This window comes from Pelmatolapia mariae, linkage group LG3_W (genome assembly GCF_036321145.2).
Source record: "Pelmatolapia mariae isolate MD_Pm_ZW linkage group LG3_W, Pm_UMD_F_2, whole genome shotgun sequence".
In the NCBI taxonomy this organism is placed as follows: domain Eukaryota; kingdom Metazoa; phylum Chordata; class Actinopteri; order Cichliformes; family Cichlidae; genus Pelmatolapia; species Pelmatolapia mariae.
In genome coordinates, this window is record NC_086229.1 from 85,916,226 (window position 1) to 85,938,298 (window position 22,073).

Consider the following 22,073-nt stretch of genomic DNA (forward strand, 5'->3'; position numbering starts at 1 on the left):
TTGACGTTTTGCTAACTCAGCAATCTGCACATGGCAGCGAGCTGAAACTTTCCTTTCTCACATTCACGCTCGCACGCATACACACACATGCTTGCAAATGCAGCGACGGAGGCTTGTTAAATTCAGATCTAACTAATATTGTTCGAGCGAGCGGTGAGAATAAATAGAGATGAAAGAAAGTGTCAGAAGAACCACCCAGAGTGCAGTGCAGAGTAAGTGTGCTCACAGCGTGTTGCACTGCCTCCTGTGTGCATTTACGTGCAAATTAGCTTGTCTCTACCTTTTTTAAAGCCTTTATGAGCTGCCTGATTGCTCACCAGCTTTACAGTGGAGACCAATTAGCCAAATATGTGTGTGTGTGTGTGTGAGGGCCTATATATTTGCAGGTGCGCTGATTCCACTGGAACCCCTTTGAAGTGTGCAACAATGGACTTTTCCCCACTTTCTGCTACTAACCCTGCAGCACTCTTACTGTATTAGCACAGAGTTATCATCATCATCGTTTCCCTCTTGCCGGGTAGGAGCCCGACTGCTGCCACTGCTGCTGAGGAAGTTCAGAGCTGGGCGGGAGGCCTTGCTGGGAGGAGGTCCCAGCGAGGAGGAAGAGGAGGCGGCGGAGGTGGAGGGTAGCGGAGCAACGGTGGCCCTGACCTTGCTGTTCATTCCCAGTTGGCGACTGTAGTTTTGTAGCTGAATGGAGGCGACACACACACACACACACACACACACACACACACACACACACACACACACACACACACACACACACACACACACCTTGAATTTCAAACTCAAGATCACTTTCTTGTAGAAAACGGGAGATAAAAGAGTGGAAGAGGAGGATCTGAAGGAGTTGGGAGGAAGGACATGTGAACGCAGCAAAAAGGAGCATTATGTTTGGACTTTAAGTCTGAGGTCAGCTGGAGCGAGAGCACACCACAGAACAGAGCGAATAAACACTTTCCCTGCGTTTTCCCACTGAAGTGAACTATTTGCATGTGAGCAGCCTTATCAGCCCCGATGAGTCACCCTGCCAACAGCTATACACCCTCAGGACACAGCAGGCCTCAGTTGATGTGAAAACATAAAAAAAAAATTAGGGTGAAAGTTCACGAGCGATACACTGCCTGTGAAATCCACAGGAAATACTACACTCTACTATAAAATACTCAGAATATACTCCGAAGCACTGAATATTGGTCTGGAATTACAGTAAAAAAACAAACAATAGGATGCCACCACAGCAGTGATACATTCAAAACACCAGACAAACCTCGAGCCGAATGATCTTCTGGAAAGTCTGAACCTTTTAGAAGAATCCCTTGTGATATAAAACCACTTCATCTCAAAAGTGCTATCTTTGAAAACATTGTAGAGTATCAGAAAGCACCACAGCACAAACTGTGTGCTCGTTTAATCAGAGTTTATGACTCACTTTGAAAACTCTAAAATAAAACTGAAGAATGATTCACTGCACTATCGTTGTTTCACATCAGAAACGCAGTAATCCTCAGACTCAATGAGGTAACTTAACCACTTCCTGAAATAAAATTTTACTTTTAGGTTTTAACTAAACTTCTGACTTCATATGCATCCCAAATTATTCTTGTGATATTTTAGGCACTAAAGTTGCTTAAATGGGTATTTCGCAAACTTTTATCTGGCACTTTTAGTTTCTAGTTTCTTTCCAGGACATGATAAGAATATAAAACACAAAGCACCATTAAAGATTAACCACAAGTTCACTTTGTAGCCTCCTTTAAAAACCTGTGATTGTTTTTATTTGTCACTTTTTAGTATTCTCACATTATCTGACAGCTTTCATACATCTCTCAGATGCTCTCATTCAAACAAAACTGCTGACATCATACAACAGTTTACAAAAACAATACCCTCAGAGTGTTTGAGACTGACTGACCTCTAGTTTACGACTACCTGGCTACAAACTAAGCAGTTAAAACTAGTTCCAGCTCAACCGAGTGCACCAATAATGCCTGATTATCTAAACTGCCTCCGGAGGACACGCTCAGACAACACCTTTATCTGTTTGCTTTAACTCGGACATCTGCTCATCCTCAACCGCTGCCTCCAAACAACAATGTGGTTGTTTTATTGGATTATGTTGCTTTACTTCATATTTTTCATTCTCAAGTTTATTTTCATGTTTTTGTCCAAAAGGCTTGTTTGTGTCTGACTGCAGCGAGTGCTGCCATCTAGTGATCAAATGAGGACGTGAGGCTGAAGGGCATTACTAAAGCACACGCTCCATAGAAACACGTTTAATGTGGTTAATCAGAATGGTACTTCATGCGGTCAAATGGCTCTTGAATCATAAACTTCCCCCGTGTTATATATAAGCATCGCAGAGTGACCTTCAGACTGTCATAAAGCTGCTGTGTTTACCTGCCGTGGCTGTCTGCTGCCTGTGCTTTTAGGGCTCTCCTGTGGTGGCTGAATCCTGGGAACACAAACAGCTTAGCTCCTCAATATCGTCTCCTTAACATATATCTGTAACCTGACTAATAATGTTGTCCTCACAGCTTGTTTATCATTGACAACAGCTTGTGGTTACGATCACCTTCACTTAGCTACATCTTCTCTAATGGCACTGATCACTACATTCGTTAAATTAGAGCTTTGATCATCTCTATAAATATCATCACAGACTCATCATGATCCTCCTGTGTTGCTGACCTGTATGGGTATCGTGGCTGTGAGAGCAGGCCTCGGCTCCTGAGGTGCTGGTAGAGGTTACTGCTCAGAGAGAGAGGGTTTAAAACAAACCCCTCATCCAGCTGAGTGAGACAGCTCTGACAGAGACAGAAGGCACACGAGTATCATTTGAATATTTCAACTGCGACCTGTTTCGACCTTTAGCGAGTACTCAGAATAAAAAAGTGAGTCACAGTAAACGACGAGGCACTGTGTTCCAAAACAGAATCGCAATAATGTCCTGTCAAAAATACACATGACGTCTAATACTGTCATCATCACATTCATAGAAGCTTCATCCTGAGACGTCATTGAAACTTTGCGTGCTTCTCCTTCGCAATGATGAGTGTGCAGTTTAAGTAAAGGTCATAATATCAGGGTGCAAGTGATAATGTGAGGAAAGTGTTCGAAGGAACAGGGAGATGAAGAAAGTAGACAGGAATAGTGGGAGTATACGGCAAAGAGAAAGGTGGCAAAGGAAAAGCAAAATGCTTACAGTGAGTTGTTTGTGAGACTAGATGCTAAAAGAAGGAAAAAAGAGGGACTTTTGTCAGTTGGTTATAGAGAGACCGAGGTGGAAAAAAGATAAAGATGGAAATGTGCTAATGAGTGAAGAGAGTGTGTTGACAAGATGGAAGAAGTAATTTTGAGGAACTGATGGGTGTAGGAAATGTAAGAGAGAGGAAGAAAGATGGAAGACAGTTTGTCATAAAGTGCAGATTAGAAAGGAGGAAGTGAGGGCAGCTATGAAGAGAATGAAGAGTGGAAAGGTGGTTGGTCCAGAAGACCTACCTGTCAAGGTGGAGATGTCTATGAAAGAGAGCAGGGCACTTTTTAACCAGATTGTTTAACATGATTTTTAGGGTATAAAATTTTTAGAATTTTGGAGAGAAGGAAGCAAGGAATGGCGGTGGTGAGGGGACATGAGGACAGTGAGACAGTGCTGATGTGGATGGAGCTGCCAGGCAGGAGGAAATGAGGAAACCCTCAGAGAAGATTCATGGATGTGGTGAAGGACGACACGAAGAAGGTTGGAGTGACACAAGAGGATGCTAGAGAAAGTGACTGATGGGTATGTGATCCAACAGCTGAAAGAAGAAGAAGAAGAAGAAGAAGAGGAAGAAGAAGAAGACATATAAACAAATGGTGTGGTCCTTAGTTCCAGGTATATACAATTAGAATTGTATGATGATTTCATGGTTCAGTCTTTAAAAGGTTAACTGGTCATTCAGGCAAGTGTTAAGACAATACCACAATCCTCCATTGAGGGGACGTTGCAGCAAATCCACCCGAAGAAGATGCAACTCTTAGAGCTACATCAGAATCTATGGGCATGAGTTAGCATGATAAATGTTAAAGTTCATGATAGTACAATTAGAAAAGACTGAACAAGTGTGGCTTATTTGTAAAGGCTGTCATAAGAAGGCATTTTCTCCCTAAAAAGAACAGCACAGCTTTGGACAGGTGAGAACCAAGTGGAGATGTTTGGCCACAATGCACAGTGTCCCCTCATATCAGCTTTCACCATGGAGATGGAGGGGTGATGATTTAGGCTCGCTTTGCAGGCACAAGACCTGGGCAGCTTGCAATCACAGAGTTGACCATGAACACCTCTGTCTACCAAAGTATTGTAGATTCAGATGTGAGGATATCTGTTTAACTTGGCTGACAGCTTGCCTTGTATTAATGTAAAGGTAACCAGTGCTGATAGATTATTGAAGTTGAATCATCAACTTCTGCTTTGAGGTTCTCAGTGTCTCTATTTACTTCTCTAAATTGTTTAGAGCAACCAGAGGTCATCTAACCTGTATAGTCTGCATGGCTTGATGTGCAGGGTCCTGAGCCGAGACCAGCTGTGAGCACGGCAGCAGCAGCTCTCTGGAGACCACAGGCTTCAGCAGCAGGGAGAGAGATGGAGATGGCTGGAGGATATAATGGGAATACACACCTGTGTTGGAAACACACACGCGGGGCCTATGAGTGCTCACAAATGAACTTGATAAACAGTCAGCTCTCTCACACATAAACATAAACACAAACACACACATGGACCTGAGGCTCCAGCTGCAGACTTCTGAGCCGGCTCCACCTGCAGCAGCAGGAACAGGTCACGACTCTGAAAGAGAGAAATCAAAAACTTTTTGAACCGCGGAGGGATATGCAGAATCTTGCAAGGTTGACAAGCTAAAATGAAAAGTAGGTCAAATGGTCCAAACAATTTTATGCTATGTTTTTACTGCAGAAACATTGGGATGCTGTGTAAAATGTAAACATATCTTAAACATATCAAATGTTCAAACTGGGACATTTGACTATTTAATGAAAAAAACCCAACAGAGAACACATCTCAAAAATGGGATGGGGCAACAAAAAGACTGAAAAACAGCTGGAAGAACATTTTGGAACTATTTATATTAACTGGAAACAGAGAAAGACAGCCCGAGTTTCTAAGATGTAAAGATGGGCAAACGTTCACCTTTCTGCAAAAAAACTGCATCTGCAAAGCGGGGATTGCTTTCAGAATAACATGCCTCAGAATTAAAATCTTTGAACATCTCATCAATAATATACAGTACATTATATCATCAAATGATTTGGAGAATCTGGAGAAATCTCTGTGTGCAAGTGACAAGGCTGAAAATCCATATTGTATGCCTGTGATCTTTGGGCTCTCGGGCAGCACTGTGTTAAAAACAGAAGCAGAAGCAGATACATTAACTTCAGTAGTGTATTAGCACCAGTTACATTAATATAAAGAACCAAAGAAGTATTAAAGTTGAGGGATATAAGCCATTATATCTGAGGTAAAGTTGGAATCCAAATACAGAAAAAGGCTCAATGTGGCTCTTATTTACAGATACTCAGAATCATGTAAATATAAAGTACACAGTTTCATTTCTGAGCTTTTATGCATTAGGACATACCGGTACCGGCTCTTTATGATTCTGTTTGACTACATGGGCTTAGGGACACTTCCAGAAAGTTCACTGAGTCGTCCACAAATTCCCTTCCTGTCTCTATCATGCAGAGAAGAAGTCATGCAGTATGTGAACATGATCCAGAAACGTCTTCTCTGGGTTAAAGCTAAAATGGACCAAGGCAAAGTGGAAAACTGTTGTGCGGTCAGCTGAATTTATTGTGAAATTCCTTTGGGGAAAAAAAAGCTACATCCTCCAGACTAAAGAGCAGAGACCTGACAGCTTGTTATCATTTAAAAAGTCTTGTATATTTCAGTCATATTTTCAGCCAATGTTAAATCACATGCTGCAGCTAATCCAACAGCATGGCTTCGCAGCAGAAGAGTCTGGGTGCTGAACTGCCTTGCCACCATTCCAGACCTTTCACCAGTTGAAAACATGAAACGAAAATACAACAAGAAGACGTGGGAGTGCTGAGTAGCTAGAATCCTTTATCAGACAAGAATGGGACAACATTCCTCTCTCGAATGTGAAGCAACCGGTCTCTGCAACTCGCAGACAGTTAAAAATACCTGCCACTTCTAACCCTAGATGCACCTTTGGTAACAATTAAAAATTCTAGATGATTTTCAGAAAAGTTGACCTCTGACCTCTAACCTGTCTGAGATTTTTAAGTAGATCCACCTGAGGTATCGATTTGAAAGTCCTCTGTCACCTCGTTCTTAAGTTATCACATTCAAGAAATCACATTTTCAGAAAATGTGACCTCTGCACACCTCAATACTCCATCAGCCCTTTCTAGCCGAGGGGTAAAAAAACCTGTTGTTAAACAAATAGATGCTTTCTAGTGGTGAACATGGAGCTCTCCCAAATTTTTTAAGATGTGTTACTACCATAAACCACAAGATTATTTAATACTGTTCTTAAACTGGCACATTTTCTCTGTTTGATATGTTTACTATGTTCTGCTGTAAACAAAATATGGATTTATGAAATTTACAAACCACTGCATTTTATTTTTACTTGAATTTGCACAACTTTCCAGTGTTTTTGGTATTGGTTTGTATGAGTTGAGAATCACAACCGTCAAACAAAAACACAAACATGAATATGACTGCTCTATTCTACCATGACTCCCACGTTCCCACATTCGCTAAAACGGGAACCAGATTTGCATTATGCAAATTCTGTCATGTAGACTGGTCAAATGGGTTTTACTTCTGCATCATATGCGGTCATAAAATGTCAGTTTCTCTTAATAAAGACAATTGTCACAAGATGAAAAAACAGAAACTACACCCTGAGTGTGTGGCAGAGGGCATGGAACAAGTTCTGGTTGTTCTCCATTTCATCCCAGTCCAGCTGCCAGCAGGTGGTTGGGCGGATCACCAGCGGAAGGCCGTACAACACACTCTCACACACTCCGTCTGCGCGCAGAACTCTGAAAGACACACACACACACACACACACACACACACACACACACACACACACACACCAACAATGGAAAAGACAATGAAATCCTTTTCATTTCTGAAATTAGCTCCAGCAGAAAACTGTAAGTATGCAAATATATGGAAAACATCATGAGCAGAGAGAATGACATCATCCCTGCTGAGGTGCGTTTGCAGCGTTGACCCATTTTCTAACTCAAGTACATAAAGAGCACAATTTTCCAACCGTCTGATATGCAAAACGAATGCCCATTCGCTCACACAAGCGCACATTACTTCCTACTGTAGGTCCTGAAAATGTAAAACAAATGCAAATCAAGTTTCTACCTCAACGCCTGCTTTCTATCATTAGCGTGTGTGTAGCATGTGTGTGCATATTTAGGGAAAAATTACATCAGCTGTTACACAAAAGCTGATCACCGAGTTGCAAATAAATTCAGCATTACCTCAACTGCATGAAAACATTACCACCCCACATAGCAGGCAGGCCTGGCCCGGATCTGGTATCAAGCTGGCACTGCTGGTTGACTTCTGGCATGATAAGACGTATGTCATCCAGATATGGGCCAGGCCCGGCATAGATGTCTATCTGATGGCATGCCATATCTGGCTCGATTGTGGTTTGGTTTATGTGGCCCAGGCCCACAGAAAACAGGTCTTCCCCTGATCCGGCATCAAGCTGGCACTTCTGACTGACTGGTGTCATGGCAGGGTGTATGTCAACCAGATCTGGCCGGGGTCTGGCGATGATGGCACTATTTATGTTCCTATTTTCCTATTTTAGTTAGAAGACCCAAATGCCATGTTGCAATAATATGCTATAGTAGCCAACGTTTCAAATGCAGGTTTGACAGGTTTGTGAGTGTACACTTTATCCAAAACCTAGTGACGGTTTACTCATCTTTGCCAGTGGGTGGCTGTAGCTCAGGAGGTAGAGCAGGTCACCTACTGATCAGAAGGTTAGTGGTTTGAGCCCTGGCTTCTCCAGTCCGCATATCAAGAGTGTGAATGTGTATGAATGTAGTTAGGAAGCACTCAGTTTAGAGGAAGTGTCTGAATGTGGTATTTGTATAGAGCACTGAGCAATCCGGGAGAGTAGAAAAGCCCTATGAAAGAGTTAGTCCATTCACTGTCTGAGCAGAGTTTCGTCATGTTACTTTTGCACTATTATGTTCCGGCACATATTGTTATTACATGGCTTGATTAAGGTACACATTAGCCTGACATATGGGCCAGCACAGGGCCAGCAGTGTGTCTGCAACTGGCCCGTGGCTGCACACAACTTACACATGGCTCACATACTGCAAAGAGTGACGGCCCTTTGGTGGTCCAGATCAGGTTTGCCAGAGGTGTCCCACACATGGGCCAGCACAGGACCACCAGTGTGTCTGCAACTGGCCTTGTGTGGGCCAGATCTGGGCCATACCAATTTTGCTATGTGGGACATAGCTACAAGTGAAAAATGCCGTCTGAGAAAACATCCAATAATTGTAGCATGCTGCACACCTTTCAGCTCAGCATGTCAGCTGGCTGCTTAATAAATGTGACACTATTAATGAGACAATCTTCAGTGCACTGCATGAGTTTGTGAGAAAAAAATGGCACGTACACATTCCTCTACTGACAGGTAGGAAAGAGAAGAAAGTGAAAATGTACTGCGCTACATTCAGTTGATGCGTCCACAATCCCTGTGAGGTTTAAAATAACATGAAGAGTTCATGTTGAAGGAAGCAAAAATAGCTTATTTTTTTAATGACACTGTCCACAGAGGCTATTTGACCTACAAGCTTGTAAAACTCTCCATATTTGTTTTGTGATTGGTATGAAAGATTTTATTCATTTGTCAGACTTTTAAGATGAACATTTTCCTGTCCTCTGGAATATATTTTATCTTCTGGTGTCCTCGTCCATCATGCTGATTGTACATTTACGAGGCCAAAAAAATTCCTAACAAAGGCGACTGAACTTTGTGCTCATGTTGCTTTTACAGCCTCGGAGCAGTAACTCCAGCAGAACAAAGTGCACTCAGATGTGACAGGAAAGTTTTCATCCTAGAAATATTCCACTGCTCCCAAGTCAAACAAAGGAGCTGTGCATACAGAGAAGAGAACGGGTGTTATTGGATCTTGCACACACAAGTCTTCTCTCCCTTTCTCCTAACAAAGTGATGGTGAACTGATCCTAAAAACTTTTATTTGTGGTTATAGTTAGAAGGCCCTCAGCATCGATGCCCACGCTTACTTGATCACTTTCAGTGTCTGCGGTGCTGGGCTTTGATTGGCCGAGCCCTTAGTGCCAGGCAGGAAGTCCCGAATGCTCTCAGTCTTCACTCCCAGGTTCGGGGTCAGCGGGATGAGCGCTGGGCTTATCATGCGCTCCTGCATGTCACACTTCACGCACACTGCACATGCAACAGAAACATGCAGTCATGTTAAAAACAAAGTACATGCCATGATTCAGTAGTTTGTAGAACCACCCTTTATCACAATAAATGTAACTGTTTTGTGTGTGACTTTATCAGATTCAGGCAGCACGGTGGAGCAGCTGTCTGCTGTCTACACCAAGAAGGCTCAGAGCTTGAATCCATCATCTGGCCGCGCCCTTTCTGTGATGAGTTTGAATGTTTTCCCTGTGTATGTGTGAGGTTGGTGTGGTTAGCTTAATCTGTGATTCTAAGTTTCCCATAGGTGAGAAAGTGAGTGCAAATGGTTTGTCTCTGTGTGACAGACTGGTGACCAGTCTAGGGTGTTTGTTGATGAAAGGCCCACTCTTCTTTATAATGTTGCTTCAGTTCATTGAGGTTTATGGATATTTGTTTCTAAACTGCTCTCGGGTCGGGTTGAGGCCTTTAAAAACTTTAAATCTTTTCTTTTTCAGCCACTCTGCTGTAGATCATATCTGACTCTAGAATACTTCTGTGTTCAGAGGAGTTCGTGGTCAACTCAGTAATATTGTGCCCAGACATCTCCACTTTAGTCTCATTTGTCCAAAGGACACTGTTCCAAGAGTCACACTGTTCAGATGTAGTTTTAGAAACCTAAGCCATGCTGCCATGTTCTTTTTAGAAGGAAGACGCTTTCTCCTGGCAACCCATAGTTTTTTAGACTTTCTCTAATTGTACTGCCGTGAACTTTAACTGAGGTCTGTAGAGTCTGAGATGTAGCTCTTGGATTTTATGCAGTTCCTCTGAGCACTTTGGAGATGCTGGGATATCTACTACTGGGAAGATGTCTTGAAGGGTTTTCACTTATGAATAATCGTTTATACTGTGTAATGGTGGCCTTATAACGCTTCCCAGATTGATGGGCAGCAACAATTGCTTCTGCTGCCAAAATCTCTGCTCTTAATGAGATGCTCACACTTGCTTATGATCAGGTAATGAAGTGCATTTGATTAGCAGCATCTGGCTGCAACTTATCCTCTTAATTTCTATGGAAGCTGTAAATTTGTACTTTTTCACGACTACACAGAGTCATGTGAAAACTGTATGTGTCATGTGGCTGTATTTATGTGCATTAACAACCTTTCTTTCTTTCATGTCTTTGTTAAAGTCATAAACTGTAATTCTAATGCATTTCTGACTTCCTTAAACATCAGTGTGTTCACGTCCAAAGATTTTTATTCGTGTATGTTTGTGTGCCTGTGTGTGGCTGTAGTATTTAACCTGGAATGAGGCTATCCATGGGGCTTGGTAGCAAGAGGTGAAGGTGCTCTCTGTCTCCACCCTGTTCTTGAAGCCATGCCTTGAACACAGTCTCTATGGCAAACACAGTGTTCTCCACCTGCTGCAGGTCGACCTCTGTCCCCAGCATCAGAGAGTCTGCAAACACACATGCACATACATAGTGTTAAAAAGCTGTATCAGACTGTCTGAGGCTCTGTATGCGATAAGTGCATTGTTCTAAAGATTTTAACCTCTTTCATTAGTTTGACATTTGTTAATTAAGCAATGTCAATTAGAACAAACCGACAATAACATTCTCTTTGACCTGTATTTTGACATTTTTAACATTTTTATAAACTTGTTCAACAACTCCCCAACTTTCAAAGAAGGATTTTTTAGCCACTAGATGGCAGCAACATATGATAAATCCAAAGTACAGTAGCAAACGGCCTTGGTGAACTTATCAATACAAGGGTTCAGTGTTTGTGGATTATCTGAAAGCCTTCTTCAGCCTGTCTGATTAGGAATGAATAAAAGCCTCCAAGACTGAAGATGGTTATATTTTGAAGCTTTTTATGCAAACAAATGTGCGTCTGTTCTGCTTCTGAGCTTTTTCTTCATCCCAAAGGACACAACATACTAAAAGGCCTAACTTGTCTTCCCTTTTTGCCTGATGACTCTCACTCATCATCAGACGAGGAAAAGAGACCCCACGGACTTGCTCCACCCTCATCTCCTGCTTTCTCGCTTATCTCATCCCCTGATATCCATTACCAAATGACTATAGGCAAGCCTTACAGAATGCCCCTCTCCTCTCTTTCCCTCGTTCTGCTCTTTAATAGTTAATGAGCCATCAGGACATGACTAATGGGACTAAAGGGAGAGCAGGAGATCAGGAAGGACGGAGGAGAAGGTTGACAGAAAGGAGGATGGAGAAGAGTAGGCAAAGTGCTTAATCTCATCCTGTGAGGAGCACTGCGGAGAAAATAAGAAAGTTGAAATTCCTAGACTAAAATATGCCGATGCTTCTTTCATCTGTCAGATGGAACTACAGCACAGAAGATATTTTTGGTTCTTGGCCAAAGTTTGCAAAAGTGCCTTATCTAGAAATAAGTACATCCTCTGAGGGTGGGGGAGGAGGGGGGGAAGATTAGGTTTGCTACTTTTTTTGCTGATGGACACTTGCGGTAGGATTCCTGCTGTGTGAAGCCGAGAGGGATGAAGGCTGAGAGGGAGGATTTAGAGGATAACAAAACATGCACTAATGACACTTTAGCTTTACAAGATGTCCTTTTATGTGTCAGGGAAAGCACACTGTCCTGACACATGCTATGTTGCTCTTGCTCTGAACACGGATAAAGAAGTTTTGGAAATTCTCTGGTACTTGGGGCGAGCTGTGCATCCCACTTTACAACACTGCAATGTTACTGAGCAAAAACCCAGCGACTGCAGAGAAAGAGTCTAAAAGAACAAGGAGACAAATACGGAGAAAAATCTAAGGAAACAGCAAAAGAGAGAGAGAAAGAATGGTGTATACAGAAGAGACAGGGGAGAAAGCATAAATACAGAAAGAGCAAGACCAGGAGGAGGAAGGAGGAGGAGGCAGATGAAGACAAGATGAGTTAGCGAAGAGACGGGTGGGTGTGGTGGGTGATGGATGGTGGACCACACTCTAGCTGTGTGGTCCATCCAGAAGGAAAAAGGAAAGAGAAAATGAGGTGTATTCCTTTTCACTGCGGCATAAATAATTCGAGATGCACCCTTTGTGTCTGCTCTTTGCTGAGCAATACACTGAAGACCGAAGAGAACAGGTGAAAGTAGTTAACCCTGATATATGTGTCTGTGTGTGTTTGGAGAGATGGCAATGAGCTGAAGTAATGATGCTCTCTGTTTCTCTTTGGCAGGATTATCAGCGTTCATGAAGAATGTGTTTACACTGCTAAATCCTCACACAGATCTCCCTCTGCTCGGTTCACCAAGTGTGTGTTTATTGCAAGTGTGCAAGATCCAAAAAATCAATTATGTGTTATCGTTAAATCCTCCTATCGCTATCTCTTGTCGCTCCCTCTGTTTCTGTTCTCTGTGATCTGTTGGTATGAGACACCAAGATGCCATTAAATTGTGAGTCAGAGCAAGTGACCCATCCCGCTGATCTACAAGTCTAATAGTGTTCCTGAATTTCATTAGCATTTGCTTGTGTGTGTGTGTGTGTGTGTGTGTGTGTGTGTACCTGAGAAGATAAACCATGACATGCATGCTGAGGTAAGCATGGAGAGTGGCAGTCGAATCTCATTAAGTGTGTGTGTGTGTCTCTATCAGATGTCAGAAAGTCAGGGTGGTCACGAAGGGATTTATGATTGCTCCCCTCTTACACTAAGTACTGCACTGTAACCGTAGTGTTTAAATCCAGCAAAAAGACTAAAAATGTGACTAATAAATGAGTGAGATCTACAGTAAGTGATGTAAAGATGTCAAAATAAACAGTTTCTATGTCAGCTGTAAAATTCATGAACAGGAAATTTAAACGTTCATTTGACTTTTCAGTGCACTGCAACTTTATATATTTGCAGATCATGCTCATTTTTAACACAAAACAATTTATTTGCAAAAGCATAACACACAATTGTGTGTTGAATAAACCTCAATACTACATATGGATGACATCTTTTCAAAATGTGGTACTTAAAGAAAGAATTCTGAAGCTCTATTTAAGAAACACAATAAAACAGCATCCATACTCACATTTTCATTAACGTTTACAACCTACCTTAGTATGAGAAATGCGTACCTAGTTAGGGTGTGGTTTCTCTTCCAAAGAGCCCGTCTTGTTGCGCTATGTGTTTTTACATTAGCACAGATCATTTCTATAGAGGGCCCACTGTGTTTTTAAATGATAATAACTGTAGATTCTCTTACAAAAATATACAAAAACACTCCGAATCTAACTTTAATAAAGACGCAGTTATATCCACTCATCATGGACATCACTTTAATGGTAACTTTGGGCTTTTAATCACTTCTTTGAACTGTTCTTTTCTCCAGGGTGGAATGATTGCACAGCAGACATCTTTAATGGGCACACTACTAATCCACACAGGGTCAAAAGTATACCTACACCTTAACTTCTATTTGGCCAACTGTCCCATAGCAAGTTGCTCTTCAATCAGACGCTTTTGGCCATCAACAAGTATAATTCTTTCTCAACTCATTATTATGGTATTAAAACTTTGGTTATATACTCACTAACCTGCTCCCAGCAGCTACAGAAAGCTGATGTGACTGAAAAAGGTGCTTTAAGCCCATTGCACACTTCCTCCTTGCACCAAATACCAGACAGACAAACAGCCACTTATTTTCCCTGGTAAAGTCCAAAACAAACATTAAAAGCGCCTCTACTTTATACTGAGCAGCATCCCATAGCAGCTGTATCCCTCTCAGTCTTGTAGTCTCTATGCATTTGTTAAATAAGATTGCACAAATAGCAGACACTTGGTTTCTTTAAGATAAGTCGCACATTAGCTGATGAATCTGATGCTGACTTATCAAATGCAGTCAAGTGCAAGATGGCTTCCTTTTACATTAGTGTTCCTCGTCGGTCTTCATTGATCCAATTCTCTGATACCATATCCTCCTGACTCATATGTGATTAAATACCAAATAGATGCAACTAAGTTGCTTCCGATGACATCTTAGAAGTACGCAATTTTTTTTTTAAATGATCACACAAACACACAGACACACATATATATGCACAAGCAAAAAGAGTCGAATACTTCATCAGATGAAAATGAAATGAATTTAGATTTTGCTGTAATTTCCCACAAGACTGCTTTCAGAAAAGGGCGGGAAGAGAAATCATTTTGAGTTTGACCAAAATTTTTTTTGCAAGATGCCAAGACAGGGAGAAATCTGCCCAAGTGATTTGGCCACCTGCAACACCAAATACATTTGTGTATCTTTACTAATGCACTAATGCAACTATTTCCTTTTGCTTTTCATCTTGGTCATGTACGAGATTACTACCCTGCTGACTCTATGTTTGCGCTTCTTCTAAATCTCCATTCCACATCCAGTAAAACGTCCTTTTACTCTGTGCATTAGGAAGAGCACATCATTGTCATGATCACTGACCAGTGCAACATTAGCTTGTGAGTTAAAATTAATGACACTAATGCTCAATTAGAAGAGAAAGCTGAGCTCTTCCATGGAGCCCTGTTTTCACTCCTTCATAGAGATATGGATCAGCATGATGGACACTGTGGCCTGTAATGCCATGAAAGCTTCTGACAGTCATTTTCTAATTCCAGAGAGCTCATGGAAATGGGTTTTTTAAAGTACGCTACTATGCACATCAATAGTTTGGAATTATGTCCTGTATATTTAGCCATTTAAATTCCTTTAATGCAATTACAACATATATATGAACATTTATATGCAACATTTTCAATTTAATGCAACACATGCCATTTAACTTCGCCACCACTGAAGAACAGAACACAAATTTTATAACCTGGATCTTAATTTTGTAGGTGTGGTCTATAATTTTAAGAAGTATTAGTCATCTGTTAGATATGGTTATATCACTTAAAGTACATTTATCAAATTATTATCCCATATTCCCAAACATAGACAATTCTTTGCTTCAAAAACAATGACTCTTTTTTAAACTTAACCAGATAATTACCTGATGCATGTGCGTGACATAAATTATGTGTAGTGTATTCTACTGTGGTTAATAGCTGTTAATTAAGTGAATAAAATGTCTGCTTTTTTCAGCCGAGCATCAGAATGGGGAAGAAAGAAGATTTAAATAACTTTAAATGTGGTACGGTTGTTGGTGTCAGCTAGGCTGGGCTGAGTATTTCAGAAAGTTCTGATCTACAGGGATTTTCCAACACAACCATCTCTACGGTTCAGAGAGAACGGTCTGAAATGGTCCAAAAGAGAGAAAATGTCAACTGATTGAGTGAATGGTCAGATTGCTTTGGACTGATAGGAAGGAAACAATAACTCAAAGCTATATGCTTCAGCTAGGTATGTAAAGGAGCATCTCTGAACCCACAATAGGAATGAAGCAGAGGCTACAGCAGCAGAAGACTACATCAGGTGCAACACCTGTTAGCTAAAGAAACTGAGGCTACAGCTCACACGGGCTCATTAAAACCTGGACAACAGAAGATTGAAAAAACATTGTTTGGGTTGATGAGTCTCGATTCTGCTGTGACATTCGGGTAGTAGGATCAGAATTTGGCATAAACATTATGAAAGCATGTCATGTATGAATGGTTTAGGTTGTTTTTGGAGGTTTAACCATCTTGGCACATTTTGGGCCATTTAGTGTAACTGACAGTGATTTAATTTCATGTTCTTTGTTTTACATTTGTTGGAAACATTTTTGTGATTTTGAATGAGCCGCTTATTGTGAGGTATAAAGTGCAGCTTCCAAGATGAACATGCTTGGCTACAGCAGTCAATGAGGTGTGTTCAATGTGTCTCTGTTAATTTGAGTTTCCATGTAAAACGGGCATTTATAAATGTACACTTATATTTGCTGGATTTATCTTGGCATCAGTGTTTTTTGGAAACCTTGTCACACATAATGGTTTAAATCATTTCATTTTCACTGGATTTCATTTTCACTGGATATATGAGACAAGCTAAAAGAGAATTATCGTTTTATGTATAAGAAACTGATGTTTCTAAATATAATTGCTTTATTTTAATAGTTCTCACGACGACAATGCTGAGTGATCCTGTTGGTGAGCTTGGAACAAACCATCTGTAAACAAAGAACTTGTCCGCATGGTGACTGGCGGGAGTAACACTTCAGTACCAACTAAACATCATTTAAACACCACAGGCTATCTGAGTGTTGGTGCTGACCATGTCCCTCATATTATGAGCACAATGTACCAATCTACTTTGAACTGCTTTTATCTTTAAAGTCGTGCCTTCTCCTTTTATTTCTTTGTGAATACTTTGTATGTTGGTAACTCCCCACTACTTATAGGCAGCTGAAGAAGTTAAATGGCCTGGTTCTTACATGGCACTTTTCTACACTACATAAGCACTCAAAGCTCTTTAAACAACATATCTCATTCAGACAAGCACTTTTTCCCCCTATTTTTTCTATTTCTTTTCTATTTCTATTTTCTATTTCTAACATTCACACTCCAGCAAATGCATCAAGAGCAGCGCGTGGTTCAATATCTTGCCGAAGGATACTTTGCAGACTGAGCAGCAGTGATTGGTAGATTACCTGCTCTACCTCCTGAGCCACAGCCACTACTTTTAATAAGTAATAAGCTTTGAATAAGTAATTTCATTCGTTTAACAGTTACATACAAATAACAGTAACATAGTTATCACACAGTTACCTCTATTAATTTGTTTCCTTCAAAATTATATTAAGTAAGCAATAATCTTCATTTAACTCAAAAGTATGTTTTGTTTGAACTCTTATCAAATTAATATAGAGAGGAGGCATTACAGCTATGAGCAACAACCTGAAATGAACTCTGATAAATGTACATAAACATAAAGGAAGGGTCGATGAACATCTGTATGTGGAATTTCCCTCTGACATCCTTGTTTTACTTATACAGTGACAGCACCCACTCTGTCCTCTGTCAGTACGTCTGTGTGAGCATTAATGATGAATAGTTCACTGATGTACTTTGAGACTGTGACAAATAGGACATTGATCATGTGGTCTGAAACACGGGCACTCAACAAACCAGCCGCTGTGTGACCCAATTGCCTCACAGACATTTGTGTTAAAGCCATGCGGTCATGGGGGCAATTAAAGAAGACAGACACTTGAAGAGTACAAGAGGATGAGGGGGAAGAACAGCCCTGTTATCTAGCTGTCATCTTAAGAGGAAGAACAAAGGGAGAGAAAAAAGGGAGCGCCAGAACAAGAAATACTACAGAGCTGGTTGAATAATAGGACAATTCATATTTGATGGCTGATTGGGTGTGTTACAGGATTCTGGAGAATTTATTTGCAAGTGGATGTAACATGAAAAATATTTGAACAAAACATGCTACATTAATTAGCACCAAGATATACTTAACTCAGATGGAGCTACCACAGAAAAGACAAACTTAGCCTATGAATCTTAGCAGTGAAGTCAGTGTTAAAGCCTGCAATCTTTCCACTGGCAACCAGAGGGAGACTTGTCAGGTTGCAAAAACATCAGACTGTATAGAAGTCTATGAGAAAACACCCCAACTGCTCACTTACTATAAAGTAAATACTTTGACGATATAGGCTTAGTTTGTGTTGAATAAATAATGATAGTGTCGTATTCCATGCGGTGTGCTATCTCATGTTGTATTTACTTAATTTTAAGCCATGCTCAGGACCAGATTATTTTTTATTAAGTCCTGATACATAAAACCTTAGAATTGAAAAAGGGTGCATTTTGTTTTTACCATGACTGTAAGGTCTCTTAAGAGATTTATTTCCATCCCAGTTCAACAAATCTGAGAACCAGATTCAAATTGAAACCCAGGATATTATTCACAGCTATGTAAACCAGGGAATGAGTACATGAATGGCATAGAAAACTACAAACTTTGGTTTTATTTCCAAACCAGCCATGATACACTGAAGATGGCCAATGGATGGAAATAAAGTGACGGCAAAAGATCAACTGCCTCATTTCAAGCAGAATCTGGAAATAGCAGGTGGTTAGTTGGAAGAGAAAGACACAGAAAGCCAGAGAGGATGGCAGCTGGGTGACTTCTTTGAAGCACTTGAAAAAGACAAGAGGACAGAGGAGAGGAAGCACTCTGCAGACTGCACTTCATGGAGGCACATAAGAGAGAAGAGGGTTAGAGGAAATGAAAGGAAACCAGAAAAGATGATGCACCAAATAATCTCCTTCAAAGCATACTTTTTATAAGACCTAAAAATGACAACAGCTAATCACAAGTAAAAAAACACTAAAAAGCTCCAGGAATCAAAAAACTGCTTTTGTTTTTTGTGTGCATGTGTCAAAGTGATGTCATTCTGTCATTCTGTTCCTTGCTGGTTTCCGTGAGATACACCTGACAGTGATTGAGGGAGTAAAAGTGCATGCACAACATTTGCCATAGGGGCTAAAGACTGATGGACCTTGTGGAACCCATAGCATTGACCCCAAATAAGTATAACCACACGAACATTTAGTTTGTGCATCTCACCCTGTTTTTATATACAAAATCTGGGCAATGTCAAATAGAGCGCAGCATGCAGAAGACAACAGAAATATTCTCACTACAAAAAAAAACTTGATCTCAGACAAGAAGCTGCTATTTGTGTTCTCATATACAATTATGCATAGGAAGAACAAGAAAAGTCGGCCTGTGTATGTGCTGCACAGTGCTGCAGGGTGTGAGAGAGCTGTGCTTGCCCTTGCACACAAGCTGAGAGACAGAGATCTCAATTTTGTCCGAAGCTGCCCTTTTATACACACAGCACACAACAGGAAGCTGACCCTTACAGATGCTTTTTCACTACTGGAAATACTTTGTTGGGTTCAGGCGAGGGTGTTCTTTGGATGGAGTGTGCAGGGGGCGGGATATAAGACTGCAAATTTTCTGCACAACTCTCTGCTCTATTGTTATATGGATTCCAACTGATATTAAACTGACTCTGTCCATGGGACTTGGAAAGATTATCACTGCTTAATGTCCAATCTGGCACAATTTTTGCTGGGTAATGTCTCAAAAAACTGAGACGTGAATGTTGGAAACAACCATCTATTAATATTACTGCAAATTAGAAACAAATTGGGCAGGATAAATGTTATTATGTAGATGGTATTTCTGTTTAGGGAATTCTCCAGTTTCTCAGTGAGCTACTCACAAACAGCTTGAGAGACATGTGCAGTGGTAATCTTGTGCGTGCCTGCTGTTGTGACTTGTACAGAAAAATGACCAGGGTGCTCATTCAGACATGAAACCAGCCTGTTTAGATTGCATGAATGCATGTCTGAAAGAGGCTCAGTGACACCCACACACTTCTGTCCTTAAACCATAGAGGACCATAAGCACATGTGGCTTCATGTGAAAGAAAACAGGCAGAAAAAAATAGAGGGCGACAGAACAGACCTACACAACAGGGTATAGCAAAGAAATGAGAGCAGATGCTAAAAAAAGAAGAAAACAACACGATCCTTTACTTTGCCTTATATTTTTCACCACAATCAGAATTTTAAGTCTGGTTATGCACCCTTCTGCCTCCAGTCCTGATGGAGCTGAAGGCAGAAGAGAGATGTGACTGATGGAGCAGGACAGTGACAGACAGTGGCAGGTAGATAGAGGATGGTGTTTAATTGCTGTGAACCACTTTGAGTAACCTTGTTTTTTTCTTTCTCTGTTCACTCTTTTGACATTCTCTTTTCCAACTTAGTGTGAACCCCAGAAAGAAAGAAAGAAAGAATGAATGAGGGAAGATAACTGAAACTGTTTCTTTTGGCTGCCAAAATACTGCACGTGTCTGCAAACCACAACTACAGGAAAACGATATGGGACCCCACCCTATGTTTTACCAGAGGCTTCCTTTCATGAATAGAAACTGTAGATTTATTTTCTCAAACAGGTGGGGCTAAAATGATTTAAAAAGGTCTAGAAGAATGAAGACACAAGTGTTAGGAGAGATTAGATAAATGATTTTTTGTATTTTAGCGTGACCATGAACCTGAGCAACCAGCCAATCTCAGCAAGATACTAATAGACACCATATACTGGTGTGAACGGTGATACCAGTCTCCATCTGTGAGGCCACCTGCTGCTCTGCTAATACAGTGGTGTGAACCGCCTGACCTTGCCGATGTCTGTGTGTAGTGAAATGAAAAATACGGATTCTGATTTTCAGACAATAAAAAAAAGGTTTCTCTCTCCTTCTGTCCTCTGTACGCATTTTAAGACACAATTATCTAAGCATGTGCTTTCTCTCTTGGTGAAAGCTTTGCAATGGCTACAGTGTGTTTGTCTCTCAGGAGGTCTGGGTGGGGTTTCCTTTGGAGGACCTCTGTGCACATTTAGCCACAATGCACTAAACTGAACTAGCTGACTATGATGGAAAATGAACTGAATGGGAGAGACGGGGAGAACCTGAAGAAAAAAGTTTGTGAGGGAGAAAAGACCCTCGGGTGAAAGACTGCAGGTATGTTGAAATAGTAGCTGAGAAGGAAACGGTTTGGTGGAAAGTTGTTTTTACACAGAGCCAACTACACAAAAGTGTAGAAATTTTATTTATTAACACAGAGTTGAGTTGGAGTGAGCTGTATGAGGTTCAAGAAGTGACCCGATCAGAAATACCTTCACTGTTCAGTTTCCTTGTTGAGGTGCTTTTGAGGAAAAAATAAATTTATACCAGACGCTCACATCTGACTCTGTAGTGTAGCATTAAATAGAACTGAGTGGCGTGGTTTGTATGCCTCAAGTGGAGTTGTATCTGTAATTCATCAACCTGTCTTTTAGACCCCATTCCTCCAAAACTGCTCAAATAAGTCCTGCCATTAATTAATGCTTCAATCTTAAATCTATCTATCTCTAACTATCGGCTATGTACCACAGGCCTTCAAGCTGGCTGTAGTTAAACCTTTACTTAAAAAGCCATCGTTAGGCCCAGCTGTCTTAGCTAATTATAGGCCAATCTCCAACCTTCCTTTCATATCAAAAATCCTTGAAAGAGTAGTTGTCAAACAGCTAACTGATCATCTGTAGAGGAATGGCTTATTTATCATATCTATCTAATAGACTCCAATTTGTTCATGTAAATGGAGAGTCCTCTTCACACACTAAGGTTAATTATGGAGTTCCACAGGGTTCAGTGCTAGGACCAATTCTGTTTACATTATACATGCTTCCCCTAGGCAGTATCATTAGAAGACATAGTATACATATTCACTGCTATGCAGATGAAACCCAGCTCTATCTATCCATGAAGCCAGATAACACACACCAATTAGTTAAACTGTAGGAATGTCTTAAAGACATAAAGACCTGGATGGCCGCTAACTTTCTGCTTCTTAATTCAGATAAAACTGTGGTTATTGTACTCGGCCCTGAAAATCTTAGAAATATGGTATCTAACCAGATTCTTACTCTGGATGGCATTACCTTGGCCTCCACTAACACTGTGATGAACCTTGGAGTCATTTTTGACCAAGACATGTCCCTCAATGCACATATTAAACTAATATGTAAGACTGCTTTCTTCCATTTGCGCAACATCTCTAAAATTAGAAATATCCTGAAACTATCCAGTTTTCAAAAGTACGGACAGCTACATGTATTTTCGATGTGGATGGGTAAATGGAAGGTGAGGAA

General features: G+C 40.8%; 1 protein-coding gene across 1 annotated transcript in view; it reads right to left on the reverse strand.

Annotated features, from left to right (window-relative positions):
• Positions 1 to 468: 468 nt before the first annotated feature.
• m1ap (meiosis 1 associated protein) overlaps positions 469 to 22,073 on the reverse strand; it is a 53,867-nt gene continuing 32,262 nt past the window's right edge. The window contains exons 4-11 of the mRNA XM_063469024.1: positions 10,749 to 10,904; positions 9,326 to 9,485; positions 6,930 to 7,071; positions 4,765 to 4,828; positions 4,518 to 4,660; positions 2,695 to 2,810; positions 778 to 844; positions 469 to 690 (exon numbers count right to left, since the gene is read on the reverse strand). Coding sequence (XP_063325094.1) covers positions 469 to 690; positions 778 to 844; positions 2,695 to 2,810; positions 4,518 to 4,660; positions 4,765 to 4,828; positions 6,930 to 7,071; positions 9,326 to 9,485; positions 10,749 to 10,904 — 1,070 coding nt within the window. The remainder of the gene's footprint in view (positions 691 to 777; positions 845 to 2,694; positions 2,811 to 4,517; positions 4,661 to 4,764; positions 4,829 to 6,929; positions 7,072 to 9,325; positions 9,486 to 10,748; positions 10,905 to 22,073) is intronic.